The following is a 16,822-nucleotide window of genomic DNA, read 5'->3' on the forward strand; positions in this document are numbered from 1 at the left end:
GCCATTTTACATCGTCCTGCTGAACTGTGGTGTAGCTGAATATTAGTGGTGCTAATATTACCATTACATTTCTGTATTACATTGCATTCATCCTGAACCATTTATGCTACAAACATGACACCTCCGATCATAGACTTTTGCTCTTAGAGCAGGGCTCCAGACTGCGACTAAATGGTCGCATTTTGCGACCAGTTTTTGAGACAGCGCAAGCATTTTTTACAATTTCTTGAGCATGTGCGACCTGCACATTTTGAAAAAAATTGTGTTGTTATTTCATGTGGAAAGACTAGTTAAACGCGAGCCCGTCACCAGTGCAGGCTGTGTGTGATAGTCAACTGCCAGTGCGCGGGTCACTCACGTGTCACTGATGTTTCCCGCTGCCGCAGACGTGCACAATCCAGGTCGTCATTGACAAGTTTACACACACACAACCATGTCTGCTTGTCTGATGATGAGATGTCTGTTGCATGACTTACTGGCATCAGACTCCGACGATTCCTTGAAGCTCCCTCCCTCGGGGGGTCGAGATCTGGAAGAAGCGGATGTCAAAATGTCAGCCATGCTTTCCCGGGCCGCCGGCATTGGGTTGCGGTGCACCGCACTGCCTCTCCCAACGCTCGCGGCTGGATACACGGTACATCGGGCTTGAGAGTGGCTCCAAGCCGCACTCGCCCTCAGTGCCGTGTTTCCCCGGAAGTGCATGAGGAACCTAGTACGACCTGGAACGCCCCCTTCAGCGCGTACACGTCAACTAGTTCCATCACCCTTTCTTCCCTCGATGGTGGGGCAGCTAGAGGATACGTCGATGTCCCCCCGGGGCTCGACCTAGACTCCCATCCAAAGCACGTAGGCTTTTCGGCATCTGAGATGTCGAGAGCTTACTCTGCTGCGGGCCAAGCTGTCCCCTCTCTCCATGCTTTGGCCTTCCTGCAGGCCAATGCGCGGAGAGAGCTCCACGAAGGTAAGACCGACCCAGCGCTTATGCAGGAACTCCGCGGCTTCACCGACCTCGCTCTCGGGCGAACAAGGTGATTGCGAGGGCCCTGGGTCGGGCGATGTCCACACTTATGGTCCAGGAGAGACACCTCTGGCTGAACCTTGCACAGGTGAGTAACTCTGAGAAAGTCCGCTTTCTCGATGCACCCATCTCGCAAGGGGGGGCTGTTTGGTGATACTGTCGAGTTCGACAGTTAGGGAGCAGACAGAGGATATCACGTATGTCCTCCCCAGCCGCGACTCGACCGCCCTCTGGCCGCCGAGATCCCGTGCACTGTCTGCTTCCCAGCAGCCCTGGTCCTCTTCGAGACATCGAAGAGGAGACCACCACCCCATCAGCAGCCGCGGTGAAAGCCAATGCGGCCCTCATGGGAAGACCCCAGGGAGTTCGAGAATACCTTTCTAAAAGTTTTCTCCCTCTCTGGGCTTTATCACAGCTGCTCTCACCCACTACACGACGGTGTTCGGCAACTCGACGTTGCGTCACGGCGAGACCCAAGTCAATACTGCCAAGATTTGATACAAGTCAAGATCTTTATTATGCTGCTGCCCCTTTAAGAGCTCGCGCAATATACTGGAACACGTGTTTTGTTTCCCAACTGTTTGGTCACGAAACAAACTGAATACCTTTACAAGGTTTCTTGTTAATATGGGAATTTTTAGGTTATTTTGTGTTAATATGTCCGTTTCAGAGTAAGAAGACGTGAAAGAGAACTCCGTTTAGTATTTTGTGCTCTGACTCTCTGGGCGCGCGCATCTCAAACAACCCGCGAGACCTGAAGGCTTTTAGTGATTATTCTTCCTGAAAGCTGCATTGATACACGTTTGGCTTCTATCAATAGCGACTCACAAATAAATAGTATTTAGCGTGATGTATACCGTTTTGTATGCTTTGCAGTTAGAGATCTTTATACAATAGTTCATTGCTTAAAGTTTAAACACGTGTTTCCTGCATTAGCTTCACATGCATACAATACTTGCAACACATTTGGTTATCTTTGCTGTTTTGTACCTTAGCAGGGGAAATTCTTGTATTCTGCATATTTATTTAAATTGCAAGATTGAGCGCTTCACTCGTCTGCTCTTTCGGTCCTTCGCCTCTTACCCGTAACCCGCGAATTACGTCTTTGGGGGCGGGGCACTGATAGATAAGACAATGGTGGAATGAGGGGAGACGAAAATGAGTGACTGAATGCGCAGCTTGCGCAATATAACATTTCTGCGCATTAAATTTATAATACGCAAAAATTATATATTGATCAGTTTGACAGTCGCACCGGTGTGACCATTAAGAAAAACTTGTCGCACTGGCAGGAAAATTTGTCGCAAAATGAGACCATTTAGTCGCAGTCTAGTGTGTCAGAGCATTGGTTATGATTTTCGGACGGATCAGGCCTTATCTTAACATTCTTATCGAAAAAGTTGTCAATCGTTCTTTTCATCATCCGCGGCTACATCCACTCTGTTTATCTGACGGGCCTAGGCTACTCACCTCTCTGTCCGACTGCAGCACAGCATTTTCAAACGTACACACACGTGCAGGAATATCTGGACCACGGCCAATCAGAGGGGGGTCCGCCCTTCACTATCTCTGATTGGTTTAGACCACGATATGGGCCTAATGTGTCTGTTGTTGAACCACAGGGAGACTTTTGCAGAGACTTTTTTTCCCTCGAACGGCTGGTCGCACCGGTGCGACCTCAGATTTTTTTTAGTCACACCATTGAGAAATTAGGTCGCATGTGCGACCAAATTGGTCGCACTCTAGAGCCCTGTAGGGCCCTGGCCACTAGGTGACGATACGCCTAGTGGTGCCTCTTCTCATCCTGGTGCTCTTCTCGAAGAGAAGACCCGCGGAGTTGCTTGATCAAGTGGGTGCGGTCCTTCCAGAGACTCGAGAATAATCTCTCCCCTTCCACACTGAACGTGTATGTAGCCGCTGTTGCCGCTCATCACGACCCAGTTGCTGGTAGTCTCTAGGACAGCACAACCTGATCATTTGGTTTCTAAGGGGCGCGAGAAGGCTACCACCTTACGACCTTGATGCGGTCCTGGAGCCCCTCGGAGATGCCGCTCTTTCTCACTTCACGATGAAGACGGCTCTCGGGAGGACGCTCAAGAGGGTAGCGGACCTACAAGCATTCTCCGTGTCCATAGATTGCCTAGAACTCGGGCCTGGTTATTCTCACGCTATCCTGAGACCCCGGCCCGGCTACGTGCCCAAAGTTCCCACCACTCCCCCGAGACACCAGGTGGTGAACTTACAGGCGCTCCCCACCGGGGAGGAAGACCCAACCCCATCCGTGTTGTGTCCAGTACGCGCATTGCGCCTCTGCTTGGACCGCACGCATAGCCGCTGAAGCTCTGAGCAGCTCTTTGTCTGTTTTGGAGATCAGCAGGGAGGGCTGTCTCCAACAGAGATTGGTGCATTGGATCATGGACGCCGTCACTATGGCGTACCTGTCCTAGTTCGCCTACGCCCACTGGGTGAGAGCTCTCTCCACACGGAGTACAGCCTCCTCGTGGGCACTGGCTCGAGGCGCCTCTCTGGCAGACATCTGCAGAGCTGCGGGTTGGGCTACACCCATCACCTTCGCGAGGTCCTACAGCCTTCGCGTAAAACCGGTCGGCGAGTCTTGCGGGCATCAGGCAAGACCGGCGACCGGTAGGGTGTACACCTATGACAGTACCTGACCCTAGGGGGTCAGCGTACTACTAGCCTCCCTTCTTCCCCCACTGGGTGAAGAACAGGCACTCCATCCATCACTAGTAAGCACCTCCTGTGGGCGGGCTGGGCAGATCAGCCCTGCCCCTTAGGCCGGGTATCACCTGAGTTATTCGCAACATAGCTCTAACCGGACTTAGTGCTACCAGACGTTGCAACCCCCCAGCAGGGCGGTTCCGTCTGATGTATCCTCATGCTGGTTCCCACCTTTGTAACCCATGACGTGCTTAGGTGGACCTCCACCTCGCGGTTAACTCCTTCAGTCCGCACTTTCTTCCCATGAGTTCTCCCCCATCGGTGAGACCATGTTGGTATCTCCACTAGTCTCCTCCCTGTGGTAGGAAGTGGTCTCTGTAGCGCATCCCCCGCTTGAGGAAGTAGCGCTTACCCAGTGGCCTTACGGTTCCGGGCGGCTTCTCGCTGTTAGAGAAACAAGGCCGCCGCCTGTGAGGCCGAAGGTAGGGGCCTTCCCACCTTTCAAGAAAGCTCTGGGACCCCCTACCTACCCACTGGTAGGTTACAATTTCGCGGTAGCGTCACGGCTGACACGCCCAGGCCAGTCACCGTCGCTTCGTTGAGATTGTGACAGGGCACAGTGTTATGGCGTTTTCCATTGGAACCCCATCTGTCGGTTCGACACAACGTCAAGAGACCGACAGAAAGGGAACGTCTCGGTTACGTTTGTAACCTCGGTTCCCTGATGGAGGGAACGAGACGTTGTGTCCTCTTGCCACAACACGTGCTGTCCACTGCAGCAGTCGTGAGAGGTCTCAGGCTCCTCAGAACTAAGGTGAATGAATGAGGCACGCCGTCTCCCTTTTATACCCGGATATCCGGGGGCGGAGTCCGGCATGCAAATTTCATTCGCCAATTTTCATTGGCCTTTTCTAAGAAGTCGGAAGTGATTGGTTCTCAAGGACGAACCCCATCTGTCGGTTCGACACAATGTCTCGTTCCCTCCATCAGGGAACCGAGGTTACAAACGTAACCGAGACGTTTTGTTTAACTGCATTTCATTCATTAATTACATTTTCGCGAAAGTTTAAGTTGGGGTACTGCACAATGTTTATTTTCTATAAAAAAATGCTAACTTACTTCAAATGATAGCTAGGAAATTATTTTAAAATAATGTTAGCACATGAAAGCATTGCAAATAAATTGTTTACTTTACGTTCTTTGTATATGTTTTTGACCAGCAAACTATGTGCAATGAAGAATTGGTGTAAATTACAGTAGAAGTTAAAGAATTTCTGTATGTAAGGATTTTTTGGTCACCCTAATAAAATCACTGGGTCTTACCTGGCCACCTCTAAAAAAAAGTTCTGGCTACAAAACTGAAAGTTGGCAACCCTGCTAATATACTAACAAAATAAGCAAGTAATTTAAGTACAAACACTAAAACAATACAATACAAAAAACAGCAAGCAGATTGCTCTCTAATCCGCTACACTGTCTTCAGTATCGACATCCTTGTCAGGGGGCTATCAATCAAAAACTCACTAGCCAATCAGCGTAAAGCGGCCATAAGTCCTGCCTACACGTGAGATTTGTGCCAGAGAAAAATTTGTGCGTTAATGAAAACTCGAAAAGCGCAAATGAAAAATCTAGCAGCGAATTCAAAACTATTATTTGCAAAAACGAAACTTGGAAAATGGTTATGAAAAATAGCAGTTTATTTGAAAATCATGTCACATTCTTGCAATTGAATTTATTGTTTTCGTTATCAAAGTGTTTTTTTTTCTCATTGTATATTTTTGTTCGTTTTTTTAAGTTTGCGTTCATTTTTATTGACACAAAAGTAATCCCATACTGGAGCCTTGTCTTGGAGTATGTTTACACGATAAGAAACTGAAAAGTTTTTCCTTTGAGTTTTTGAAAAGTTTCATGTACACGCGTGGCAGCTTTATCAAAACGATCTGCATTTACATGGATCCGGGAAAACGAATAAAAACGATGTGTTATGCATGCCAGGCCAGTGGATGGCGATGTTGCGCTGTAAAGAAACACATGTGCCTGCGCACATACGCATACCCTGTTTTAAGGTAAAAACAGTGCTTTTAATACACTTTGTCGGCGTGTATGTGTGTTTATAGTAGTGTGCATATAAATACTATGTCTCCGCTGGTTGTAGTGGTGCAGTAAATCTACTTTTTGCTGGAGATATTATAAGTATGTCACGCGGCACAAAGATGCAGCATGGAGACCGCCATTATTGTTTGGAGAATACTCGCGCATGCCTACAGACTGAACACGTAATACGCATGCGTATGACGCCACCTTCAGTTTACACAGAAACGATAATGCCGTCATTTTCAAAAACTTGCACTTTGAGACCCGTTTTCAAAAGTTTGCATTTTCAGTCCCCCAAACAGCAGTTTTCATGTACTTGAACAGCCAAAACGGTCTCATGTAAACAGCCTCCTAAAAAATAAAATAAGCTTTACTCACCCTAAGGCCATTCAAGATGTAGGTGACATTGTTTCTCCAGAACAATAAAGAAGATTTCTAGTTGAAACTATGGTCCTTCAGTTTCTTTCAGACTCGTTTCATAAGAACTTAATATATCTTCAGGAGCTGCAGGGATTACTTTTGTGTTCCCTGTATCTGCAATGTGGACTTTCAAAGTACAGAAACGTTCAGAAATTTTCATCCACACTTTAAGGAGTGACGTGCTTGATAAACAAAGAAAGAAAAATACCCTACACTTGCACTGAAGGACTGACCCAAGCCATATAGACCAAAGACCTGGTAATGGACATTTTGAATTTGCCTAGTAACCATATAACCCTACAGTAGCAACATCATAGCAATGCACTAAAAATAACTCAGAATGTAAATCACACGGACACGTCCAGCAAAGGGGCTTTTTGCATTAATAACATCAGTTTCATTATTTGTTTAGTTAAATGATGTTGAATGAAAAAAACATTGCTTTTTTAATTATGTCGCAATTTTTAAGTAGCCTACAAGTTATAATTAGGTTAGGCCTATAGCATATCAACAAACAAGATAGCCTACATTATATCATGTTTTTATTATTTATAAAGCAAAGCAATGTGTGTAAACAAAAAAGCGAATAGAAAGCAATGAACAAAAAGTACAGAACAAGCTACAGAACGCATTTGATCTCGCGCAGAGCGAATGTAAAAGCCGCTAATAATGTGACTGCCCATATTAGCTAATTTATAGAACATACATAGGCTAAACACTCGAGTCTGCATGTGATTATGATGTTAATATTATTTTACATGTTCTTGTTGAGGAAATGCAAGCGTTATGTTCGGATGAAAGTCGGCTCAATGTTTGTGAACAATAACTCCGTCTGAGGAGTCTGCACAAACTCTGCATGGGCACACAGATAATAGTGCTAAGCGATCATGTTTATTCAAGCGCTTTTTTGTGATAAACATTCAAATCAAATAAATTTCAAAGTTCTGTGAGTCTAGAAGCTGATATATTCTCATCTCAGTTTTATTGAGTGTGCTCAAGAGGCATTCACCGCATTTACAGCTCATTCTGCCATCAAACAACGTCAATCCGTCTTTCATGCATTTTAAATATTAAAATATTGAAATGTATTATTAAGTAATTGTTAACATAACTGTATGTAGCTTTAGATCATTATCTACTTTTTCATTTTATGCCTGCATTCCACGCTTCCATCGGCATTTTTCGTGTAATCGACTGTTGTTTTCGATGTCGACTAGTAGGAGCTTACCGTTTAAACCTCACCGATATAAAAAATTGCGGTTTCACTAGTCGATTAGTCTCTCACATCCCTAATAAAAACATAACGCTTCATTATGTAAGGTCTTTATACACCTCTGAAGACATAGTTATGTATATTATATTGCATTTCTGTCAATAGATCCTCCAATAAATTTCACACTGGTCCTTTAAAAAAAGCCTTCACAAATATAGTGAAAACAGCTAAAATCGTGTGACCTGTGAGCAGATTTGAAAGACTGTGAAGTCATGTTTTGCTTTAAATGTAATATCAGCCCATGTGTGAGAGGATAACGTTTAGAGGTACAGTGCAAAAAATGAATTTCTTACTTATTTTCCAGAACAAATGTCTCAAAATTGTTCAATCAAGATACATTTAGGCGACATCCGCACGAAGCCAGATCTTTTTTTTTCCTTTTCACGGCTTCATCTCAAGAAATATCTGCGTACCCACGAAACCACTGAAACCGACTCAAAATGATGTACTGTAGTACACATGCCAAATCAGTGTGTGGGGCAATGTAATTCTGCCACAGAAGATTTGGAGCATGCGCATAAACTTTGCACCCTGGGGTGATGACATCATCGTTTTAGAAAATATACGGATCGGCTGTACACACGAAAACGCAAGGGTGGCGTTTTCAGATTTATCCACTCTGGGACCCGATATAAAAAATTGCGGTTTCAGGCTTCCAAAACACCGGATTCGTCTGGACGAAACGCCAATACGATACAAAATCTTTACATGTACAGATGTAAGCTAAGCGCATCCAAAATAAGTTAGTGTGTGCTTAAAACAATCACCTCATCGGATGGCTTCTGTGGCATTTCCAAGTGAAAATATGAAAGGACATGTCTCAAACTCTCTGACTAAGAGCTCTGAAGGACACCACCGATAGAAAAAAATGAAAAGCCTTTGAGACGGACGGTTCTCATCTTCCTTAGAAAAGGGCACCAAGTAATGAGAAAATAACACTGACTGGAAAAGATCACACACATTAAGGTACACACAGAAAGAAGAGGTCCAGAAACTTTTAGGCCAAATGAAGCATCACAGATGAATAAATCATTTCATGAAGGTCATTCATACCCTCTCAAAGAAAACAGTAAACAGTCCTGCAATCCCATTTGGTGTTTCAGAAATGATACGCTTTCCCTTTAAGAGCCATACAAGGCTAAACGTCACACAGCCAGACCTGTTCTGACATCACACAGCCTATTATAATACAGGAGGAGACAGATTAAAGCCGAACAGACCTAGACACAAAAGCATGTAGAAGATCTTATGCCCTGGAGGTTTGTGTAGAAGCATTTCTAAATGAAACTGGCTATACAACTCGTATTGTCTGTGTGACAAAGTGACGTCATTGACAAATCTCTCTCTTCTTCGCTCTCATACACATGCATGCACAAAAGACCAGCGCCACAAAACCCCACACGAAATATTATTTCCATACACAGACAGCTCTCCATCCAGAGAAAGTGGGTAAAGTCACGGATGAATTGGCTTGGCAGACAGCTCAGTGACCTGTAGTGTCTGTCCTTCAGCATCATTTCTTATGCCTGGCCCATAAAGCTAACCCACAATCCACTTGGGAGCTCCCAAATCAATCTGTAACGGAGTCACGTCAGCAGGAAAATAATTGTGCAACAGAAATAGCACTTTCCCCAAACCGTGTCTCCTGATTCTCCTGACACACACATCAAACAGACAGATTTAACAAGAGCAGAACTGCAGGCGTGTGAGCTCGCGGGGCAGAAAAATGAATGTTTGTGAGTCTCTGTATATTGTGCTATACATTAGTGTGTCTGTGTGTGTGCATGCAAAGGCACATGCAAAGATGAATAAAAGTGCCTGTGAATATTCACATGGAACACACAAAAAAGTAAGTTTTGAATAAACTCTTTTCAGTTCATAGTGACTACAGCTGTCAACCACAATTCATGTGACCTACATTTTAGCTTGCTACTAGCCCAAACCTCTTATGTTTATAGAAGAATTGAGTGAACATTGTATAGACTACTGTTATGATAGATATGTTGTTTTTATCCATTTTGGCACTTAACAACGTTTGTGGCGTACCGTCATTGTATGACAAAGAAATAATCATTCTTTTGAAAATTCAACTGTTCCATAAAAAATAATGGACGAGTAAATAATGACAAAATATTTATTTTTCATTTATTTCGTTTTTCATGATTTTTATATTTCTTCATAAATCATTACTATTGGTTACCCTTCATGTTTGTCTGTGGGTTTAGCAAATATTTAACCAAAGAGTTCTTGGCCACCATTGACTAACATAGTAGGAAAAATTGCTTTATACATTTCTTGTTTGTTGAACACAAAATAAGATATTTTGAAGAATGTACAGTATGAAAGCAAACTGTTCTGGGCACTTTTGACTACCATTGTAAATGTTCCTACTATGGTAGTCAATAGTGGCCAAGCATTCGTTCAAATATCTTTCTCTGTGTTCATCGGAACAAAGCAACTTATAAAGATTTGGAACAACTTGAGGTTGAGTAAGTGATGACAGAATTTAAATTTTTGGGTGACCTGTCCCTTCAAAGTGGCAGTTTTGGAGATACATAAGCTTTCAGTCTGATAGCAATACTATTTTGGTTTGAACTACTCCAGTTCCATACAAACATACAGTAATCATCTATCACAATCTAATTGGCCTGCATTAATACATTATAAAGCAAATGTGCATGGATACTTATGATGAAAGTGGGGCTTTTTAATGCGCAGGTGTCACACGCACAACAACATTTCAGGACTAAAGGCCTATTTTACTCTGCGCTGCCCTCCACTGGCAAAAAAACAACAACTACTGCTCAATCCATGTCACCCAATGGCAATTTATCACATAAACCAAACAATTACATTTATGTAAGATGCTTTAGCAGATGCTTTTATCCAAAGCAACTTATGGTGCTGTGAAGGCATTCACTTTCATCAGTAAGGGCTACAGGACCACAGGACAAGCCATAATATATGCTCTTGAGATTTAGGCAGACATACCAAAAAGAATACCAGAATTTTATTTACAAACAAATATAAAGCCCCTCAGGGCACAAGCCATTAGAACATTTTTGTCACGCGATAGATCACCCAAAAATGACAATTCTGTCATCATTTACTCACCCTAAAGTTGTTCCAAACCTGTGTACAATTCTTTGTTAAGTATAACACAAAATAAGACATTTCAAAGAATGTGGGAAACTAAACAGTTCTGGGGCACAATTGACAACCATGGTTGATTTTTTCCTACAATAGTAGTCGATAGTGACCCAGAACTGTTTGATTACAAACATTCTTAGAATTACCTTTTTTGTGTTCAGCAGAACAACAAAATTGATACAAGCTTGGAACAACCTGGGGATGAGTAAATGATGACAGAAATTGTATTTTGGAGTGAACTATCCTTTTAACATCTTAGTGACAAATTGAATGATAGATTAAAACCAGCTGTTGCAACTGCAACCAAACAGATTCTTGTCTCCTCTAGGCAACAACAAAACTGAGCAGATTACAGCTGGAGCTTTAATCATCAGAGCTGTAAGCAAAGTACAGAAAACGTGATTTCTGCCATTTTAGGTGACATATACTTAGATATGGAAGTATATAAAAGCTACTTGCCATATTTACACTTTATATTCTGAGTGACCTATCTGCAATGGAACATCCAGTATCAAATAATTAAATTTGCAGTCCTTGGTTAAGTAGAAATGTTTTTAAACCAACAGGCTATAAAATAAAAAGAATTCAATACAAATGAAATTAAGTTTTAGAAGAGAGATAAAAAGTTTTCTTTTACTTTTAATGGCAATTGTGCCCTGAGCCCTGGTAGATTTCTAACCCTGCTTTTGATAACCAGACGTATTAATTTACAGTGATGAAGCAGTGGGAGCTAAACTCACCAATCAGAGTCCACAGGTGTGATGTCAATGCGAGGGGTGATGAAGGGCAGTGTGGTCGGTCTCATCATGATCTCTTCATCTGGACTGCGTGATCTCTCCATCTGCCTCCATGACAAAGGAGGTAGCTGCAGGTTACCGGACAAACGGCGTCGACCCCGACGCAGGTCCACCCCTAGTGTACAACCTGACGATGTGAAAGATTCACTAAGTCTGCAGTCTGGAGGCTCCTTGCTGTCCTAGAACGAGGAGAGAAAGAGATGAATAGGAAATTATGTACTGAATATTGGAATAAATAGAATGACAATAGTTACATATTGTAAGCAGACTAAGGTTTGGTTGGTTATCTTAGACCAGTTAGCTGGTAAATATTATAATCATTTTGCTACCAAAAAGAATCTTATTTCATTGAAGACTATTGAAATGTATCTGGGTAATATGACAAAATAAAGTTTTTTATAAGCAACATATAAATCACAAATATTTAATATGATAGATGTCTTGCAAGTGACATCTTTTAAGCATTTCTAAAGTGAGATGAATTTATTTTTCTTCACAATTAGCCAATCAGCATTACCATGACTTTTTCCTCCACTTTTGTAGTCACGTGGCACAGATCAGGTGATGGGCTATATCATATGCACGTGTTACTTCTGCATTTCACGGGAAGAACCCTAGGCAGTTTCTGGTTGGGGAGACGTAGAGCAGAGAGAAATGGGAAACTGAGAAAATACCGCACACCGCAGTGGTACATAGAAGTGCTGTTCTACCAATTTGAAATGATACTTTCATAAGTTTACGTTTCGTTATAACATTCAAATACGGTAGAACGCCACTTCTATATACCACTGCGGTGTGCAGCAATGTAAAAGATCTTCTAAATTTAACTATTTTCTCAGTTTCCCCTTTCTCTCTGCTTTAAATCTCCCCAACCGGAAACTGCCTAGGGTTCTTCCATGAAACCCATTGGCTCAAAAATGTAGTGTATGCGTCCATATGCAGAATTGTCAAATCTCACACATGTGGTGTGAGACACATTCCACGCAAAAAATACAAAGCTGGTAAAAGACAGCTTTGCTCATTTTATAGAGCTCCTTGAAATTCAGAAGAGAGAGGTGTATCATCCTTTCACACCACTAGAGGGTGCCAATGCCTTTCCATCAATAAAACTCTGTACTTCAGTGTACAGTACCTGATTCCAGTATTACAGAGAGCAATGCTGTAACAATAATTAGAAACTAAAGTCCCATGGTTCCTTCTACAGACTTAAAAAAAGACTAACACAAAAAAATGTGGTATATTAAAATGTAACAAAAACATGCATTTTCTGTCAATCTGCTTTTAAAGGGGTTGTGCAACAGTGTTTCATGCAGTCGACTTCTTTACGATGTTAAACGTGCCGGCTTCTCATGCTTGACATGGTCGACTTGTCTAAAAACGAGTTGGATGCATGATGTAGTATTTCTGTGCTCCATACACTCCCTTTTGGAAAGTCTTTTCGAACATGAAATTCCGTTATGTAACAACTTTTCTTAGTCCCTTATTGGACAATTCTCCTGGAAATGCACGCCCACGCGTCAACCACCAAGAGTGGAAGAAAGAGCACGCCCACGCGTCAATCAGGGAGACCGGGAGAAAGAGCAAGCCCATCAATGTGCTCCTTCGTTCGCGAAGTTCAGCTGTGTTTGTTTGTTCACTGCATTTCGGTGATGAATGTTATATAAACGGTGGCTATAACGCTGGATTTGGAGATCGTTTGAAACTGATAGATGGCGCGGTCCCAGCCTAAAAGATGCCGGACATGAACCGCACGCGGTAAGTGAAACTGAGTCAAATGTCTGTGTTTTGTTGGCAATCGGCACGCAAAACTTGTACAGTATTTAAAAAACATATTCTTTGACATACATACAGTGCTGCTACTAAATGTTATACTGTATAATATGTACTGTTTTACATAGAAGCATACAACCATGTATGCATATTATAGTACATTAAGAGGCCTAAATAATATATAAACAAAACACAAAAAAGTTTGTGTTGCCAGCACGCAAACAAACACTACAGCGTTTTGTGTTGTGCTGTCAAACACAGTGGTAGGTAGTAAGAGCGATATATGGGCATCTGAAGGTGTTCAGATCAAACTCACAGGCAACTGATATAACCACTACAGCTGAGAAGAGTACAGTATATTTCTGCATCATCTGTAAGCGACCACAACAACAATAAAGAAACTAAACAAAGCTCAATGTTCTAAAAACACTCGGAGGACAGGAACTGGTAAAAAGCTCCTTGAACAGTTAAGCCGCCTTTTCACTGCACACGACAAACGAATGCCGATAGACTAGAAGTCATTCATTTCCTATGGAGAGTCGCACAGGGGCTGCATGGGGTGACGACCGTCTGCGGATGTGAAATTTTCGGATCCGATCTGAGCTTTGGGTGCATTAAAAAACGGAACTTGAGCGACTAGACCGCATATGAACGGAAGTGATGTATTTCAGTGTACTCCAATCAAATCACCGCGTGTGAACTTTTTGTTTTTCTTTGTCAGTAACTCGCAAATCCTTTAAAGATTGGTTATTAATAATTAAAAAATTATTAATTGAATAATTATATATTATTATTATTTAATCTTGTCTCCATATTGTTCCTTCCAAAACACTGGCGCTCTTTTATCACATATGCATAGCAGTTTATTGTTTGCAATCATTTATACATATACGATGGCAAATATTGGGAGAATGAAAGCTCTTGCCCTGCTTTATTGGAATAAGCTTCTCTCCCGTGTTGGCGTGGGTTTACAAATTCAAACTGAAAGTTCCTCACGACTGCCACTATAGGGGGCGAATTCCGACAGTCGTGTCCGAATGTCGTGTGCAGTGAAAAGGCGGCTTTAGAGCGGCTTTAGAGGCACCAATAGCCCTGTGGTTAGAGCGCTGACCTATAGTGCCAGTGCACTTGCAGCCCGACCCGAGTTCAATTCTTGTCTCGAGCGTCCTTCGCTGGTCCCACTCCCCTGTCTCTAACCAAAACTTTCCTGTCTGTTCTCCACTGTCCTATCAAATAAAGGCAAAAAGCCCCTAAACTATAACTAAAAAAAAGAAAGGCCGGTCAACCACATCTCTCATAACATTCAAAAAACAACTTAAAACCCATCTCTTCTGTGAATACTTGGCAGACAAATGAATAAAAAAACTAACCCTTTCTCTCAGCAGGTATTGTTCTGGCTTTTGTTGAAACTTTGTATTAGCACCTATTGTATTATTGCTCCTGTATGACATATCGCTTTATTGCTCCCTGAACTCTCTGTAAGTCGCTTTGGATAAAAGCGTCTGCTAAATGACTAAATGGAAATGTAAAACACATCTATACAGTCCTATATAAACCACATAAACAGGATTTTTCTTCAGGGCTCCTAATGTTCCTTCAATCTTCAACAGGGACCCTCACGAAAGAAAGGCAAAAATGTGAAAATGTACTTGGCAATACTTGCTTTGAATGCTGGGAACAATTTTCTATCCTTCGCAACACTTACAGTACAAGATTGGGTGGATGAGTCATGCTGAAAGTCCGAGAATTCATTTACAATATTTAAAAAAACTCTGACAGGAACAGTGAATTTTTTCACTGTAGAAGAAAAGTTCACGTTTCTGAACGCACATATTAGGGATAATTATTAAAGGTTTGGTCAGTTCTGTAGTCCTGAAGGAATAGCTCACTCAGAAATGAATGGATGACTTTCTACTGTGGAACACATAAGTAAAAGTCTTCAAGTATTCTAGTGAAGTTAAAATAGTTTACACAACAATGAAAATAATTGTATTATTTTCTCACACTCATGTCATTCCAAACCTGTATGATTTTCTTTCTTCTGCAGAACACAAAAGAAGATATTTTGAAGAATGTTGGTAACCAAACAACATTGGCCCCCATTGACTTCCATTTTATGGGCACAAAACCGCTGAAACATTCCTCAAATATTTTCTTTTATGTTCCACAGAAGTCACATACTGTACCGGTTTTGTACAACCTGAGGAATTAACAGAGAATTTTTATTTTTGGGTGAACTATAACATTTATATATACTCTATTTTTTATACTTTTGCCTCTTTTACTTTCACTTAAACTGTTTTCAGCCTTTCATGTTCAACAGACTAAAGGACGTCACGAGTTCAGAATAACATGAGAATGAGTAAATGATGACAGAATTTTTATTTTTTTGAACATGTTGTTCCTCACAAAACATCTTTCCTGCTGGAGGTGACCAGCAGAATGATTGGTGCTACAATAGATCACCTGAAAAAAAACACTTTTTTATTCCAGACAAGAGACAAAGATAGTATCCACAAGATGTCATCTCTGAGTTCATCAAGTCTGGCATCAGACCGATCCAAACATTAGCTCAGAATAAAGGTATCATTTTCAACGGTATCCTCCTTGGTTGTTATCCAGCTCGCCGGCCCAGCCCTGTCTGTGCGTGACTGAGGAATCAAGCAGACGAGGAATGACCGAGGTGCCCTCCTGAGAATCCCCGTTCTCTGGTACAATCTGCGGTCAGCTCGTTGCCAGTGACTGCAGTCACCTGAGACCGCATTCTTTTTTAATTCATTAGACTAATGCAGCGTCGCTCTGAGCCATAAAACAGTCCTGTGCTCGGCAGACAACCTTTTCTCCTTCAAACTAAAATTACCAACGCACATGCACTCAGACAAAAACCTTGGACCATATGGTTGATTGACTGTTTGACTTTGTCACAAACGGCAAATCTGCTGGCACATTTCAATAAAGACAGATTGGACTCGAGCCACATCCCTCACTATGTAAAACATGCAGTACTATATAGGCTATACATGTGTATATATTTGGCTGGTGTATTCTAGTGGACAGGTATTGATGTAAACTACAAACACATTCATATTGAATACAATGGATAAGGGGAATTTCAAATAAGTAAAGGAAACACAAATCTGAGCTGTATCTGTGGGTTAAAGGGGTTTGATTTTTGGGGGGTAATTTTATATCAAAAAATATAAATAATACAATTATTATTATTATTTATTTAATAACTGATTTATTGTTAATATTCTTTATCAAAATCTTTAGAAATGTGAAGGTCATAGGTTTAATCCCAGGGAACACATACAAAAATAAGACAATTATAAAATATATACAGTACCTTGAATGCACTTATAAGGGATTTGAATGAAACAATGAAACAACAATGAAAAATCTTAGATCATTCAATGTCTGAACATTATAATAGGGTCCAATGATGTTTGACTACCATTTATATTTATACCATTTCAGGACTTACCTTGACAACTAATTACAGATAATCCTGTAACATATAATGAGGTAAGTATCTTAAAGGGGGGGATGCGACGGTGTTTCATGCATTCTGACTTATTTACAATGTTAAATGTGCTGTCTTCTCATGCTTGACATGGTCAA

The 16,822-nt window shown here is 41.8% G+C and overlaps 1 protein-coding gene across 1 annotated transcript in view; it reads right to left on the bottom strand.

Annotated features, from left to right (window-relative positions):
- Positions 1-16,822, bottom strand: part of pde4ba (phosphodiesterase 4B, cAMP-specific a) — a 168,482-nt gene that overhangs the window by 113,193 nt on the left and 38,467 nt on the right. The window contains exon 3 of the mRNA XM_057339051.1: positions 11,375-11,610. Within this exon, the coding sequence (XP_057195034.1) occupies positions 11,375-11,610 (236 nt within the window). The remainder of the gene's footprint in view (positions 1-11,374; positions 11,611-16,822) is intronic.

This window comes from Triplophysa rosa, linkage group LG7 (assembly GCF_024868665.1).
Source record: "Triplophysa rosa linkage group LG7, Trosa_1v2, whole genome shotgun sequence".
Lineage (NCBI taxonomy): Eukaryota > Metazoa > Chordata > Actinopteri > Cypriniformes > Nemacheilidae > Triplophysa > Triplophysa rosa.